Below are 12,282 nucleotides of genomic sequence, written 5' to 3'. Positions count from 1 at the left end.
GTGTATGTAATATCAGATCCTTATTTTATCATGACTGCTCATTTTCCAACCGCAAATAAAATGTAATTTAAAAAAATATTACACATCCACACAGATACTCCTGCATTAATAAATAAAATTACACTTTATTACATTTATTAAAAAGGCAAATAAAGAGTGCAAAATATATAGAAATCTGACAACACTTGGGATAAACACAAATAAACAGGAGACCAGTAGGGGATGATGCACATGGAAGACAAATGTTTTTTGTATTGCGCTATACTTTGTCCAGGTTTGTTCGGCATACGACAGCTTAATTTCAACCAAAAGCAAGCACCGTGTACAGTACATGTTGTAATTGGGTGGACTGGACACTTGTTTTCTTTCCCCCTCCTTACACAGACAGGCGTGAAGGCAGGAACCTGTGCCATTATCAGCTGTGTCCATTCAGGATTTTTGGACATAAAACCTTAAGGATGCGATCATTCTTTGTCAGATCTGCAGGGAGTTCACTATTCTGCAAAAGATACACGGGAAACACTTTGATTATAATATCTAATGAGATTATATACTTAGGTTGTCTGCTGTTTGTCTGCTATCCCACCTTATTGAGTAGCGTTGGGTCAGCATTCGCTCCAAGTAGCAGCAGAACAGATTGAAGATTTCCACTCATAACAGCAGCATGAAGGGCAGTATAGCCATTCTGTAGACAAGACACAAATATGAACTACCCTTCTTTAATATTATTACTTTTCCTTTAATAGTATCTGGCATTTCACAAGCATGCATCTTCCTTTTCTTGTTCAGCATTAGATTACAAGATTGATTAACAGCTCTAATATTGGGACACTAAATAAAAAGAAAGAGCCAGCAGACAGATAATGTAGTTTAACGCAAAAAATGGAAATGGGGATGGCAGGTCCACTGACTTTCTTTTGTGTCTTTTTGGAAGAGGGCTGTCTCTGTAACCATGTTTCAGGCCTGTCAGCCATGACCCACTCTGACTGCCCGGCTGCCCACGGAGGAAATTCATCTGATTGTTAGTGGAGCTGGATATAGAGCCTCTGAACCAGTCTTCCTTGCTATTTGAGCACTGAGCTACTCGTGATGTGGGTGGTATTTTTGGGTTTGTCTGACACTACTAGTAATATGTTTTTAATAGTATTTATTTGATAGTTTAGCTTTGTTTAGATCCTCTTTTGTTCTGTTTATGAGCAGTTGCAAATGTAATACCTAACTTACTTAAAAAAATTTTTTTTTTTATCTAGGTATAAAATTTAGCACCGCTATTTTGGTTTGACACTATAGGCCTATTCATTTTTTCCTAGGCAGGGATTTTTATTGTTATTATTATTTTTATTTGATTTCCTTTTTACTGATTACATTCCAACAGTACTGTCATGTGCTGTACATACAAGTTACTCATTGCTACACAAAGATATCCGTGTTGTTGGGTTTTTGTTTTTTTTTTAAACCTTTTTATTATTAGTGTCCATGTATAAAAAAAAAAATTATATCACTGTTGTATATTGTATTAGATTTAGCTATTAGCCATTTTCCATCTGCAATCCCTGGGAATGTAAACACAGCTTTACCTGCCCAGGGATGTTGTTTCTTTGGATCAATAGTTTGCAAATATTTTTAAGTTACTCTCTGTGCTTCTACTGATGTCAAATCTTCAAATCTTTACAAAGAGGAAATCACTATCTTGACTTTCTCTAAGCGGGTAACATCCATCCTACAAAACATGCAAAATCTATCTACGAGCCCACTAAACATTGCTGATAAAACAATTTGTTCTATATGTTTAAGTTTGTAAAAGAACACACTGTGTTTGTGCCAGACTATTTTTTTGGTGTTGCAGAAAAGCTTGAGAGCTTGACAAGTTGTGCCTTAACCATAGCCATTTCCCAAAACAGACATCTACAGCAGCATGTTTTACCTTAAGAAGGCCAAGTGATGGAGAAAATTTGAGGAGTTCCTCAATGACGCCATTGTGGCCTTTCAGCGCTGCTTTGAACAGCGCTGTTGATCCATCCTTGAAAGACACAAAAAAAGCATACAATTGTTAAAATTGTCACAAAAATCATGAGTCCATTTTCAGTTACTCACTTCCTTAAAAGCCTTTGACTATATCATGTTTCGCACCAACAGATAATCTCTCATCCAACTTTGAAATGTTAAATATAAGTGTAAGTATCTGCATACAGTTGCAAATTCAATCTATATGTCAATATAATTACAAATCAAAAACCTTTCATGGTAAAATGTTTCTATAAAGACAGATCGCAGCCTCCTAGTCTTATGTAATGTCACACTTTCCACACTGCAGAATGGCAGGAATCAATAGTAAAAATCCCTTTATGTACCACTTTGATGTACTTTATTAATCCTAAAAGATCAATGTACTTGTCTGTCAGCATCCCGATCAGCACCGCGTAAGAGCAGCACCTTCGCCACCTCACTGTGACCCATTTGGGCTGCCATCCACAGGGGGGCAGTGCCATCCTGGAGGAGGGAATTGATGAAGAGGGGGTTGTAGGTATTGAGGGACAATTAGCAGGAGTAGGTGACAACATGTTTAGAGCTCTGTTTTAAAGAGGCAGAGTTTGGCGAGGACATTACCTCCCTTGCTCGGTTGACCTTGGCACCGGATGACAGCAACTGACGAATCACGGTCACATGACCCTCTTGGGCAGCAAGGAAAAGAGGGGTGGCACCATCCTGCAAAACAAGAATTACCTCACACTAGATTTTCGAAATCTGCTTGGAAAATCTTCCAATTAGGCATAGACTACATCACTAAAACAAGATTCCATCAGTACTATTTATAAGCACATTTTTGTGTAAGCAGGTTGTTTTTCCATGGCACCAAGGAAACACACAGTTATCCTGCCCAGTATGATTCATGTCTGACTCAGCAGTCTGCAGAAACCTGAGAGGCTGGATTCCAGTTGCTGGGACAATGTGTGCAGCTAACCATTGTGTTTCTGACAGACAAATAGACTTAACAGACAGGACAGTGACGGCGTACTGAGAGCGAGAGGCTGCAGACGTAAATGCAAAGAGCCTCACGTTCAGCTGGTCGTGAACATTGGCTCCATTTTTCAGCAGGATGTCCACCACTTTGGAGTGACCGTACTGAGATGCGACAGTGAGAGCTGTGCCACCATCCTGCCACATAAACACACATGGATGCACAAGAATGACTAAAGTGTTCGGCAACAACAAAAATATCTTTAAAGTCACAGCAGCACTGTTTGTGCATCGCTGTCTCTTTATCTCCACATTCTGAAGTCTGATGATAGCACTGCAGCATTCTCCTTCACACCCAGTATTCTAAAGGCCATGATACACATCATTGCACCCTGTTGCATACCTTTGTCTGGAATTCAGTGGAGGCACCGAATTCAAAGAGGAGCTTTACAACTTCATGGTGTCCTTGCTGGGAGGAGAAGAACAAAGCGGTAGAACCTGTCTGGAAAGTTTAAAAAAAAGACACCGCTGTTTACCTCAACTTTACCCTAATGGTGTACACAATATAACCTTTCATGAATATCTGACATGAGGAATAGAATAAATAAGTGTCCAATTGGGGGAATTTTGCTGCACATATGGCCCTGTTTTCTTACAAATAAGATTCTACTCAAGCATAAAACTAACATTATAGAAAGTTTTATTTGGCGGGAAAAAAAACGGAAAAAAAACTTAGCACAAAGGTTGAAATATAAAGTGTAGGGCAGACAGTTAATGAGGACTATATGCACCAAACCTATAGCAGCAACTTGCTGTCGCTTCCCAGTGAAACACCAGCCGGTTAGCATAAGAACGGTTGGAAAAAGGAAGAAAACTACCTTGGTGACCTACTGCCTGTAGGTGAGAGAAATCCGCGTATAAACACATCCAAAAGGTACTAAATTGATAGACTACACTCCCTGGCCTCTTTGTTGTTCAACTGCTTATTGACAAAAATATTGAATCAGCCAATTACATGGCAGCAACTCAATCTTTTTAGGCACGTAGACCTGTTAAAGTTCAAATCAAGAAAGCCAATTTAAGTTACTTTGTGTAAGTATTTAAAAAAAATGCAGATTTCCTGGGATTTTCTGGCACAGTCATCTCTAGGGTTCACAGAGAATGGTCCCAAAAAAAAGAGCAAGCAGCAAGACCTCTGACATCAAGAAAGAATTGCTTTCTTGATGTCAGAGGTCAGATTAAATGGCCAGAGTGCTTTGGGCTGAAACCAAGGCAACTGTAGCTCAAATAACTTGTTACAACTAAGGCGTTCAGGGTATGCAAAGGTTGCATAAACATGTTGTGCATCTCTGAACACAAAACCTTAACTTTTAAGCAGATAGAACTAGCACCCACTGCTGTGGCCTATCAGCTATGAACAGGTAAATGAGGCAACAATTCACATAGGCTCACCAAAATAGGACAACAGTCTGCTGTAACTTTCAGAATGTAGAGTTAGAATTTAGTACGAACAACAACAGCATGGATCAATTTCTGCCTTTTTACTCAAACAACCTCTAGTTGAGTCACAGGATCCCAATCCAATAAAACACCTTCGGGATGTGGTAGAACTGGACATTTGTATCACGGATGTCATATCTGGAGCGACTTGAACGCTGTCATGCCAATAGAGAGCAAAATCTCTTAGGAATGTTTTCCAAGGCAAAAGGGGGTCCAACCCAGAACTACCAAGGTGTAACTAATCAAGTGGCCAGAGGGTGTATAAACAAATTTAAAGCACATGAATTTACATAATACAAGATCTTAAGACATTATTTACCAGATGATGCAGTACTGGCTTAGCGTAGCACAACTGCTGGACAAAGGGAGTAAAACTAGCCTGGGTCTTCCAGCAGAACAATCCACATATGCACACCTTGGCTCAGTAATTAACAGTTAAAGGCACAGTGTTCCAGACATGGCGGAAGTCTAGTCCTAGACTAAAAACTTTATTCAATTTAAAACGTCAATATTTTTCTTTTGGTCTGGACGAATTTCTAATCCATGTCTGGAAAACTGGAAAGTGTAAAAACAACAATTAGTGGGTTTTAAGGAGCTATGTGCCAGCAGGTTGTAGTGACCTTCTAAATTCACTGGCGGTAGCAGACAGTGAGTTTCCTTAGCTCAGCACAAAGGCTGGACAAAGGGGGTAAAGCTAGCATGAGTATGCTTCCATTGAAATAAGATAAATCCATCTGTCAACACATCTAAATTTAAAGCCTGGACAGTCAACATCTGTCAAGTTCATTCACTAATATCGTATTTGCCTAATTCTGACAATGTAAAAACACCTTTACCCACACTTTATGTTTTGGAGTCTGTAAGAGCATTTAGTTAATTCATTGGGTTTCATTTCCCCAGCATACCTCTCTTTGGTAGTTGATATCAGCCCCTTGCATGATAAGCTCTTTAACACAGTCATAATGGCCGCTGTATGATGCCACCATCAGTGCTGTTGTTCCATACTGGAAAGAAACATTAATCAGCATATTTGTTTTGTTGCAATGACCTGGTAAACAGTGTAGTGAAGGCAGGGATGAAACCACAGAATTCTGCATATTTCTGGCTTAACATGCAAAACTTTCAACTGTTTATAGGACAAAGAGAGAGAGAGAAAACAATTAATGGATGAGGAATTGTGATGGTACACACATGCACTACATGAACCCCACAGGTAAGGCTTGAAGCTTTCTGTGTCCCTACCACAGGTGGAATATGGTTAAAGTGTGCATCTGAGCAGCCACAGCATGCAGTGTCCATACACTGTCTCTGCAGTCTGCGTCCACTCGCCCGCTGTTGAGTAGCAGTTGAAGCAGAGCCAAGTTCCCCTTCCTCGCTGCCCAAAACACAGCATTAGCCAGGGGTGTTTCCTTCTGGAGGATAAATACACACAACAACACAAAAACTGACCTGAAAGTTACCATTAGAGCATTAGGAATGCTGAGAGCAGACCGTAAGGACAACAGAGTGCATCCAGGTGTTACTGTTCAGTGTGGTGATGCACCTAAATATGAATGACAGGTGAGTCATCAATAAAGTGTGCCAAGAGATTAATAATCATATTTATGACATCACATCTCAGCCAAAGTTAGGGTTTAAAGTTTGTACTAACTTTAAGTCTTTACCATAAAATTTAACAAGTTACTCATGAATAATGGGGACTTGCTTTTTGTCCTCAGAAGAGGGGGACATGTCCCAAATGTGCGTAAAATGATTTGTTTCCTCTCAGTACCGGTAATACACGTATGTGGGCATACTTGTGCACGCACGTGCACGCTAGTACCACGGGCCGTTTGACATGCTATTACATCAGCAAATCCGGATGCACACATGACTCTATGATCGCACAGGCCAGTAAGCAGCCATTCAAATGTCAGAGCAAGTGTTACCTCACCGGGCTCATAGTGAAACACACCGGATCGTTCAATAACCCCCAAATAAACAAGTCTGCACTTCAAGTGGAAGCAGGTGCGATCAATTACCTTATTGCGGCCCTATCAGGCTGCGTGCACAGAATGATGGACGGAGAAAGCTGGTTTACCTTGAAAGACATCCTGCAGACCTCATTCGTGACTCATACTTCTTCCTGCGCACTCATTCATTAGACGAGATGCTGAGCGCCACTCGCCTGTTTTGCCGCACTGACTTTGGGTGTTGGCGGCGCCCGATCGCGGACATAATAACGGGGAGGCACAAAGTCAGCTGAGCTCATCCTCTGCAGTGTGTCCTGCGAGGGAGCAACACCATGGGCCAGCAGAGGGCGCTGCTGCTCACACTGATGAACTGTATATAAATATAGATTTATGACGTGAAGCCATGGCTATTAAGCAAGCTACATTTACTCAATACTGCACTTAAGAGTAATTTTAAAGCATTTGTGTTTTACTATAATCCACTGTAACCTACATTTCTGGAAAAAAAAAATACTTCGCCTTTTACTCCACTATTGACATACATATAAGGAGCTCATTGTTAAAAATTAAACCAAGGATCTAATCTTAAAGTCTAAATAAATGAAATTAACTATAATTAATAATAATAATAATAATAAATAATTAATAATGTGGTTCGTGTTTAAAACGTTAAAACTTTGAACAAGTGAGCAAAGATTTTGAGCAACTGAAAAAAAATCCCTCTCTGTTAAGCCCTTGTATTGATCTTGGGGATTTTACTCTGAAACTTTCTGTTTGTGTTTTAAAATTATTTCAGAGAGCAAAAGTCTGCTGTGGTTATCCTTAGTTCACATTTCTAAGAAAGAAAGGATAAATCCCTCATCTTCTCAGAACAAAGATCCAAAATGTCCAAACAGAATACAAATTTGTGTAGCAGAACTTTGCTAAAATAAACTATTATACCGAGTATGAATGACTTAAAGTGAAGCCGAATATGGCAGTGAAATCCTGCTTACACAACGGATCTGTATGCCTGCAAGCTCTGTGCTTTTGGTTAAGTTTTAACTACTGTTTATTGTATGCACTCTTGAATGCAGAAATGTTTCCCTCAGCTTTCTTACATCAGTTCACTGGCACTTTTATTTAGATAAAGTTCCCCTTTCACAGTTTGTTTTGCACAGTTATGTGACGGTTGTTGTGCTCAATTATAAACCAGTATTTGAGGGATTTACACAACTGCTGCTTTAGCTGTCTCTAAATGATTACAGCACTATGTCCAAGGAGGAGCATGATAAGCATCTTATTTTTGTTGACTAATGTCCTTCTCAGCTGCTGTCATGAGTGTTGATTTAGGGATTAACTTAAAGTATAGTAGTAACATGTACTTACTGACAAGCTTTATAAGGCAGGTCTGTTTCGGTGTCACTGTTCAGAGTTGCTCTCAGAATATGGGACCAAAACAGACTCACATGCATGAAGGTAAGCTGACCAGAGCTTTTTGTTTAATATCAAAAGAACAACTAATCTTATATAATCTTATATGTCTCTTTTATATGTTGGTTTGTTCTATAAAATCCCTTAAGTCTATTTTCACTGTTGATTTTTAAAGAAACTAACCTAAGAGATAGGTTAGGGCAGGGATAGCTCAGTAGGTAGAGTGGTGGCCCCATGATCGGAAGGTCGGGGGTTCGACTCCACTGAACGGAACCCTGAGGTACCCCTGAGCAAGGTACCGTCCCTACACACTGCTCCCCGGGCGCTGCATTGGTGGCTGCCCACTGCTTCACTGGGTGAATGGGTTAAATGCAGAGGAACTATTTCCCTATGGGGACTAACACATACACATTACATTACTAAGCTAACATAAGCTCAGAGAACGCTTTTTACATTGACTAGATTTCCATTTTTCTTTTGATTGATAATACAGTTGCAGTCAGAGGGCTCATGAGGCCATCCTTTCAACATGATATGATGAAATATGATGAATTATACATATACACAATGCAACTGTGCAATGCTCTGGTCCTTCTAGTCCAGCAGGCCAGCTTTCTGCTGAAAGCTGCTCTGTTGTCCATCCTGCTGAGTGGCCTGCAGCACGTGCTGGCAGACTCAGATGAGGAGGCCCCGACTGAGTGGCAGATCTGGAAAAGCAGATATGGCATAAGCTATGATGAATCAGTGAGACAGCCTCCACATCTAAAATCCTCACAACAACAATAAGTGCAAATGTTCTCTAACGAAAAGTCCACATGTTCTCTAATTTATTCGAGTTTTTCTTTCGTGTGCTTTTCCTGTGTTAACAATCAGGATGACATGGAAAGGAGAGCCATCTGGGAGGAGAATAAGCAGTTGATTGAAGACAACAACCGAAGGTTTCTCATGGGGATGAAGTCATTCAGTATGGCTATGAATAGATATGGAGACCTAGTAAGGAGTATTGTTTTGTTCTAGTAGAATTTAGTAGTAGAGTAGAAGTGTTTTGTTTCAACAAAGAACTTAACCGGAGTTAACCAGCTCCTAAATGTACATACCATTTTCCACAAAGACCTTAAAAAAAAAAGAATTGTCTGATTAATTGCTGTAACAAACTGTGAATACTGTGATGCTGTGAACAAAAATTGTTTTACATTTGCAGACACAACAAGAATCCCGGGTTTTGCAAGGTGCCAAGATGAATGCTCAGTTTGTAAAGAGAGGGAAAGAAGTCTCAGCTCGAAGACTGCGTAACAGTGCAAGGCATTTAGATGGCTATGCTGTTGACTACAGAAACATGGGTTTTGTGACTGAGGTTAAAGATCAGGTAAGACTGTCCCTCCATCACATGAGTGGGTATATTCAGACTGAATCACAATCAGATCTTTGTTTGAAATGTTCTTTGCAGGGCTTTTGTGGGTCATGCTGGGCCTTCAGCACTACGGGAGCTATAGAGGCACAGCTGTACAAAAAGACAGGTCAGCTGATATCCTTGAGCGAACAAAACTTAGTGGATTGTTCTAAATCCTTTGGTACCTATGGGTGCAGTGGTGCCTGGATGGCCAATGCTTATGACTATGTGGTCAGCAACGGGCTGGAGTCTTCAAACACCTACCCATACACCTCAGTGGTAGGACTCTGCTGTCTTATCCTACATCATAAAAAAGTAAATAATTCTGCGGACATGCTGCGGTTAACATTTATTTCTCTTAACAGGACACTCAGCCCTGTTTCTACGACAGCAGGCTTGCAGTTGCTCACATCAGGGACTACAGGTTCATTCCCAGGGGAGATGAGCAAGCTATGGCTGATGCTCTGGCAACTATTGGACCAATAACAGTTGCTATTGATGCAGATCATGCAAGCTTCCTGTTCTACAGCTCAGGTTAACTGCCTTAAAAATAACAGTTATGTTATCTTAAGTCGATTTTGATAAGAAGAGGACTTTTTAAACTCAGAGCTGCTATAATAAGAATTTTTAGATTAACAAAGCCACATTAAGACACATATGAAAAGAGTGACAAAGTGCAACTTTGTTGTTGTTAGTTGTTTTTGTTCTCATTGTATGGCAGCTATTTTTTTCAGCAAAAAAGCTTTGATAATCCCATCGGATACTCAGCAACAGTGAGCAGACAAACAAAGTTAGCAACTATCTTGGGGACACAACAAAGCTTTTAGTAACTAAAGACCCAGAAATTCCCATAAGGAGTTGTTGGAGATTGAACTAAATGCTAAACAGGACTTATTATGGTAATTTTCAGCTTCATGTTTTTTATATTTGGAGTCTAATTGAGTAACTCTGCATGATTAATGGTTCAAGATGAGCCTCATTTCTCTTATACTGGTGCTCTGGTTCATAAATTGCCTTTAAAAAGTGCAATTTAAGCACCTCCCCCTTAAAAACCGTATTCCCTTTAGGTTAACTTTATTCTGAGTTGCCTACACCTCACAAACATAAAATGTGAAGAGCATGGGGGTTGCTCGTCAGTTTTCACAACCCAAGCTGTGTGCCATACCGAGGATATCCTCTTCTTCACATCATACAGATCCAAGAATAAAAAAACTTCCCCAAGCAAAAAGCTTACATTCACAGGACCTCATTTTTAAAAATTTGGGCATTTTATGTATAAGAAGCCACCATGTAAAAAGTAAGAAATACCACAAGTAATGTTCCCTAACAACTGGTCACTAAGAATTTTCCTTCTCTGAGTTAAGGATTATTCTGTCACTGTTGTGTTATCAGTTTGTTTTTGCTTCCCACAAATTTCCAAAAGTCAGTTAAGTAGGTTCATGTTTCCTTTGTAGGAATATATGATGAGCCCAACTGCAACCCCAATAATCTGAATCATGCAGTGCTGCTGGTCGGCTATGGCTCACAAGAAGGCCAAGACTACTGGATCATCAAGAACAGGTTTGTTCAATATTGTTGAAAGAAAAAGATAGCATCTGACCAAAACCTCCACTTTTCTTCACCTAGAAATGTCTTTTTTTCCCCCAATAGTTGGGGAACTGGCTGGGGTGAAGGCGGCTATATGCGAATCGTCCGGAATGGCCAAAACGCTTGTGGCCTCGCCAGCTACGCCTTGTACCCTATTCTATGATTTAATAAGATGTGGCAGTCTCAAGGCTACGCTCTTCCATTGGACCTCATCTCCACAAAACAACAGTCAGTGCTCATACAGCCCAAATCACCTTTCTGACAGTTTAGTAAATGTTTATGAAAAGTTGAAACCTTTTAATAATGAACATGTCGCTTCTCTCAGGGACATCTTTGTGAGGTAAATAAATAAATATAATAAAATAACTTTTTTAAAGGAATGCAACCCTGTTCCCAAAAATGTTTAGGCATTGAGCAGAATACAATGATTTACAAATCACGTTACGTTTGCAATGTTATTGCTCTTTGAAAAATGTGTGATTAATACCAGGGTCACCTTCAGCAACTCAAAAGATTAGAGCCGCCTTTGATATTTTCACTGGCTGATAGGACTAAACTGGAAGCAGACCAGTTTAAATTTGAACTCTTGCTGTTGCATTATGTGCAAAATGTAGTTTGTCAAAGTCTCACCTGAAACAGACATCCTCTAGATGGCGATATTGCTCCAAAACCTTTAGATGTTGTCCAAAATTAGTGGAGCCTTTGCCCTGTGCAGTAATGCCCCCCACCCTCAACATATCATCATATACTGGATTTTGTTTTGTTTTTGTTGCCCTCCTTTTTGTGTGACCTTCATTCATAGATTTTGTGTTAAACATAGATGTAGTTTCTTAGTCTGAAAAGTGAATTCAGAGGGAAAGTAACTAAAATCTCCATTCTTTCTAACAGCCAGAAGGGGGCGACTCTTCTGGTTTAAAAAAGAACTCAAAATTGTACAGAAGTCAGTAGGAAAATGGTCCTCGGCTCCTGTGTTCTGTAACCTCAATAAACACTTTCCTCATGGATTAATGGGCTACCTTATACACACTAACATATAAATTTTGTAGATTAGACCATATAAAGCAAATCAGGGTACCCTGTGTAAGCAATATTAGTCACAGTTGATTTGTAACTTTCATTGCCAGACTGCAACTTTTTGTTATTTTTGTTAGGCTGAAATGAGAAAAAATTGAAAATCTAAAAAGAAAAAACTGAGCCTGGCCTCAACAAGAATCTGTGAACAAACAGAAAAAATGTTATGGTTATTTTAAAAGTGAGTGCAAATAAAGCTTTTACATCTGTGTTTTTTTTTTTGTTTCTGTTTGATATTTTTGGTACTCCTGTTTGCTTTAATAAACTATATTCCATATGAGTTCAAAAGTTGTGATTTGTTCTAGATTCATTTGTCACTTATTTCACACACTGCGTCTTCCTTCATGTGCAACCACACCTCACTGAACTTTGATCTTAAGTCACACATATAGTTACACTCTCAGTCACTTA

The 12,282-nt window shown here is 39.6% G+C and overlaps 2 protein-coding genes across 6 annotated transcripts; one reads left to right on the top strand and one right to left on the bottom strand.

The window, feature by feature from the left end:
- Positions 1 to 105: 105 nt before the first annotated feature.
- ankrd29 (ankyrin repeat domain 29) lies at positions 106 to 6,759 on the bottom strand. 4 transcript variants are annotated; one of them, XM_084920894.1, is made up of 10 exons: positions 6,539 to 6,759; positions 5,760 to 5,870; positions 5,364 to 5,462; positions 3,362 to 3,460; positions 3,058 to 3,156; positions 2,608 to 2,706; positions 2,392 to 2,490; positions 1,925 to 2,020; positions 587 to 685; positions 106 to 499 (listed from the first exon to the last, which is right to left on the bottom strand). In XM_084920894.1, exons 1-10 carry the CDS (start codon positions 6,548 to 6,550, stop codon positions 416 to 418), a joined length of 897 nt encoding a protein of 298 aa, XP_084777020.1. In that variant the 5' UTR covers positions 6,551 to 6,759; the 3' UTR covers positions 106 to 415. The 4 variants fall into 4 exon arrangements, with proteins under 4 accessions (XP_084777020.1, XP_084777023.1, XP_084777021.1 ...); XM_084920897.1 differs by lacking the exon at positions 3,058 to 3,156; XM_084920895.1 differs by lacking the exon at positions 6,539 to 6,759 and having other exon boundaries at positions 5,650 to 5,869.
- Positions 6,760 to 7,821: 1,062 nt separating this feature from the next.
- Positions 7,822 to 12,145, top strand: cts12 (cathepsin 12). Of its 2 annotated transcripts, XM_084922074.1 has the most exons (8): positions 7,822 to 7,868; positions 8,422 to 8,567; positions 8,697 to 8,816; positions 9,025 to 9,189; positions 9,271 to 9,492; positions 9,579 to 9,747; positions 10,668 to 10,773; positions 10,864 to 12,145. In XM_084922074.1, exons 1-8 carry the CDS (start codon positions 7,838 to 7,840, stop codon positions 10,961 to 10,963), a joined length of 1,059 nt encoding a protein of 352 aa, XP_084778200.1. In that variant the 5' UTR covers positions 7,822 to 7,837; the 3' UTR covers positions 10,964 to 12,145. The 2 variants fall into 2 exon arrangements, with proteins under 2 accessions (XP_084778200.1, XP_084778199.1); XM_084922073.1 differs by lacking the exon at positions 7,822 to 7,868 and having other exon boundaries at positions 7,884 to 8,567.
- Positions 12,146 to 12,282: the final 137 nt, after the last annotated feature.

The sequence above is a fragment of the Perissodus microlepis genome, chromosome 23 (assembly GCF_051167445.1).
Source record: "Perissodus microlepis isolate ML-2025 ecotype Zambia chromosome 23, ASM5116744v1, whole genome shotgun sequence".
Classification (NCBI taxonomy): domain Eukaryota; kingdom Metazoa; phylum Chordata; class Actinopteri; order Cichliformes; family Cichlidae; genus Perissodus; species Perissodus microlepis.
The sequence above is the reverse complement of the archived record's forward strand: the minus strand, read 5'-3'. Positions and strand labels throughout refer to the sequence as shown.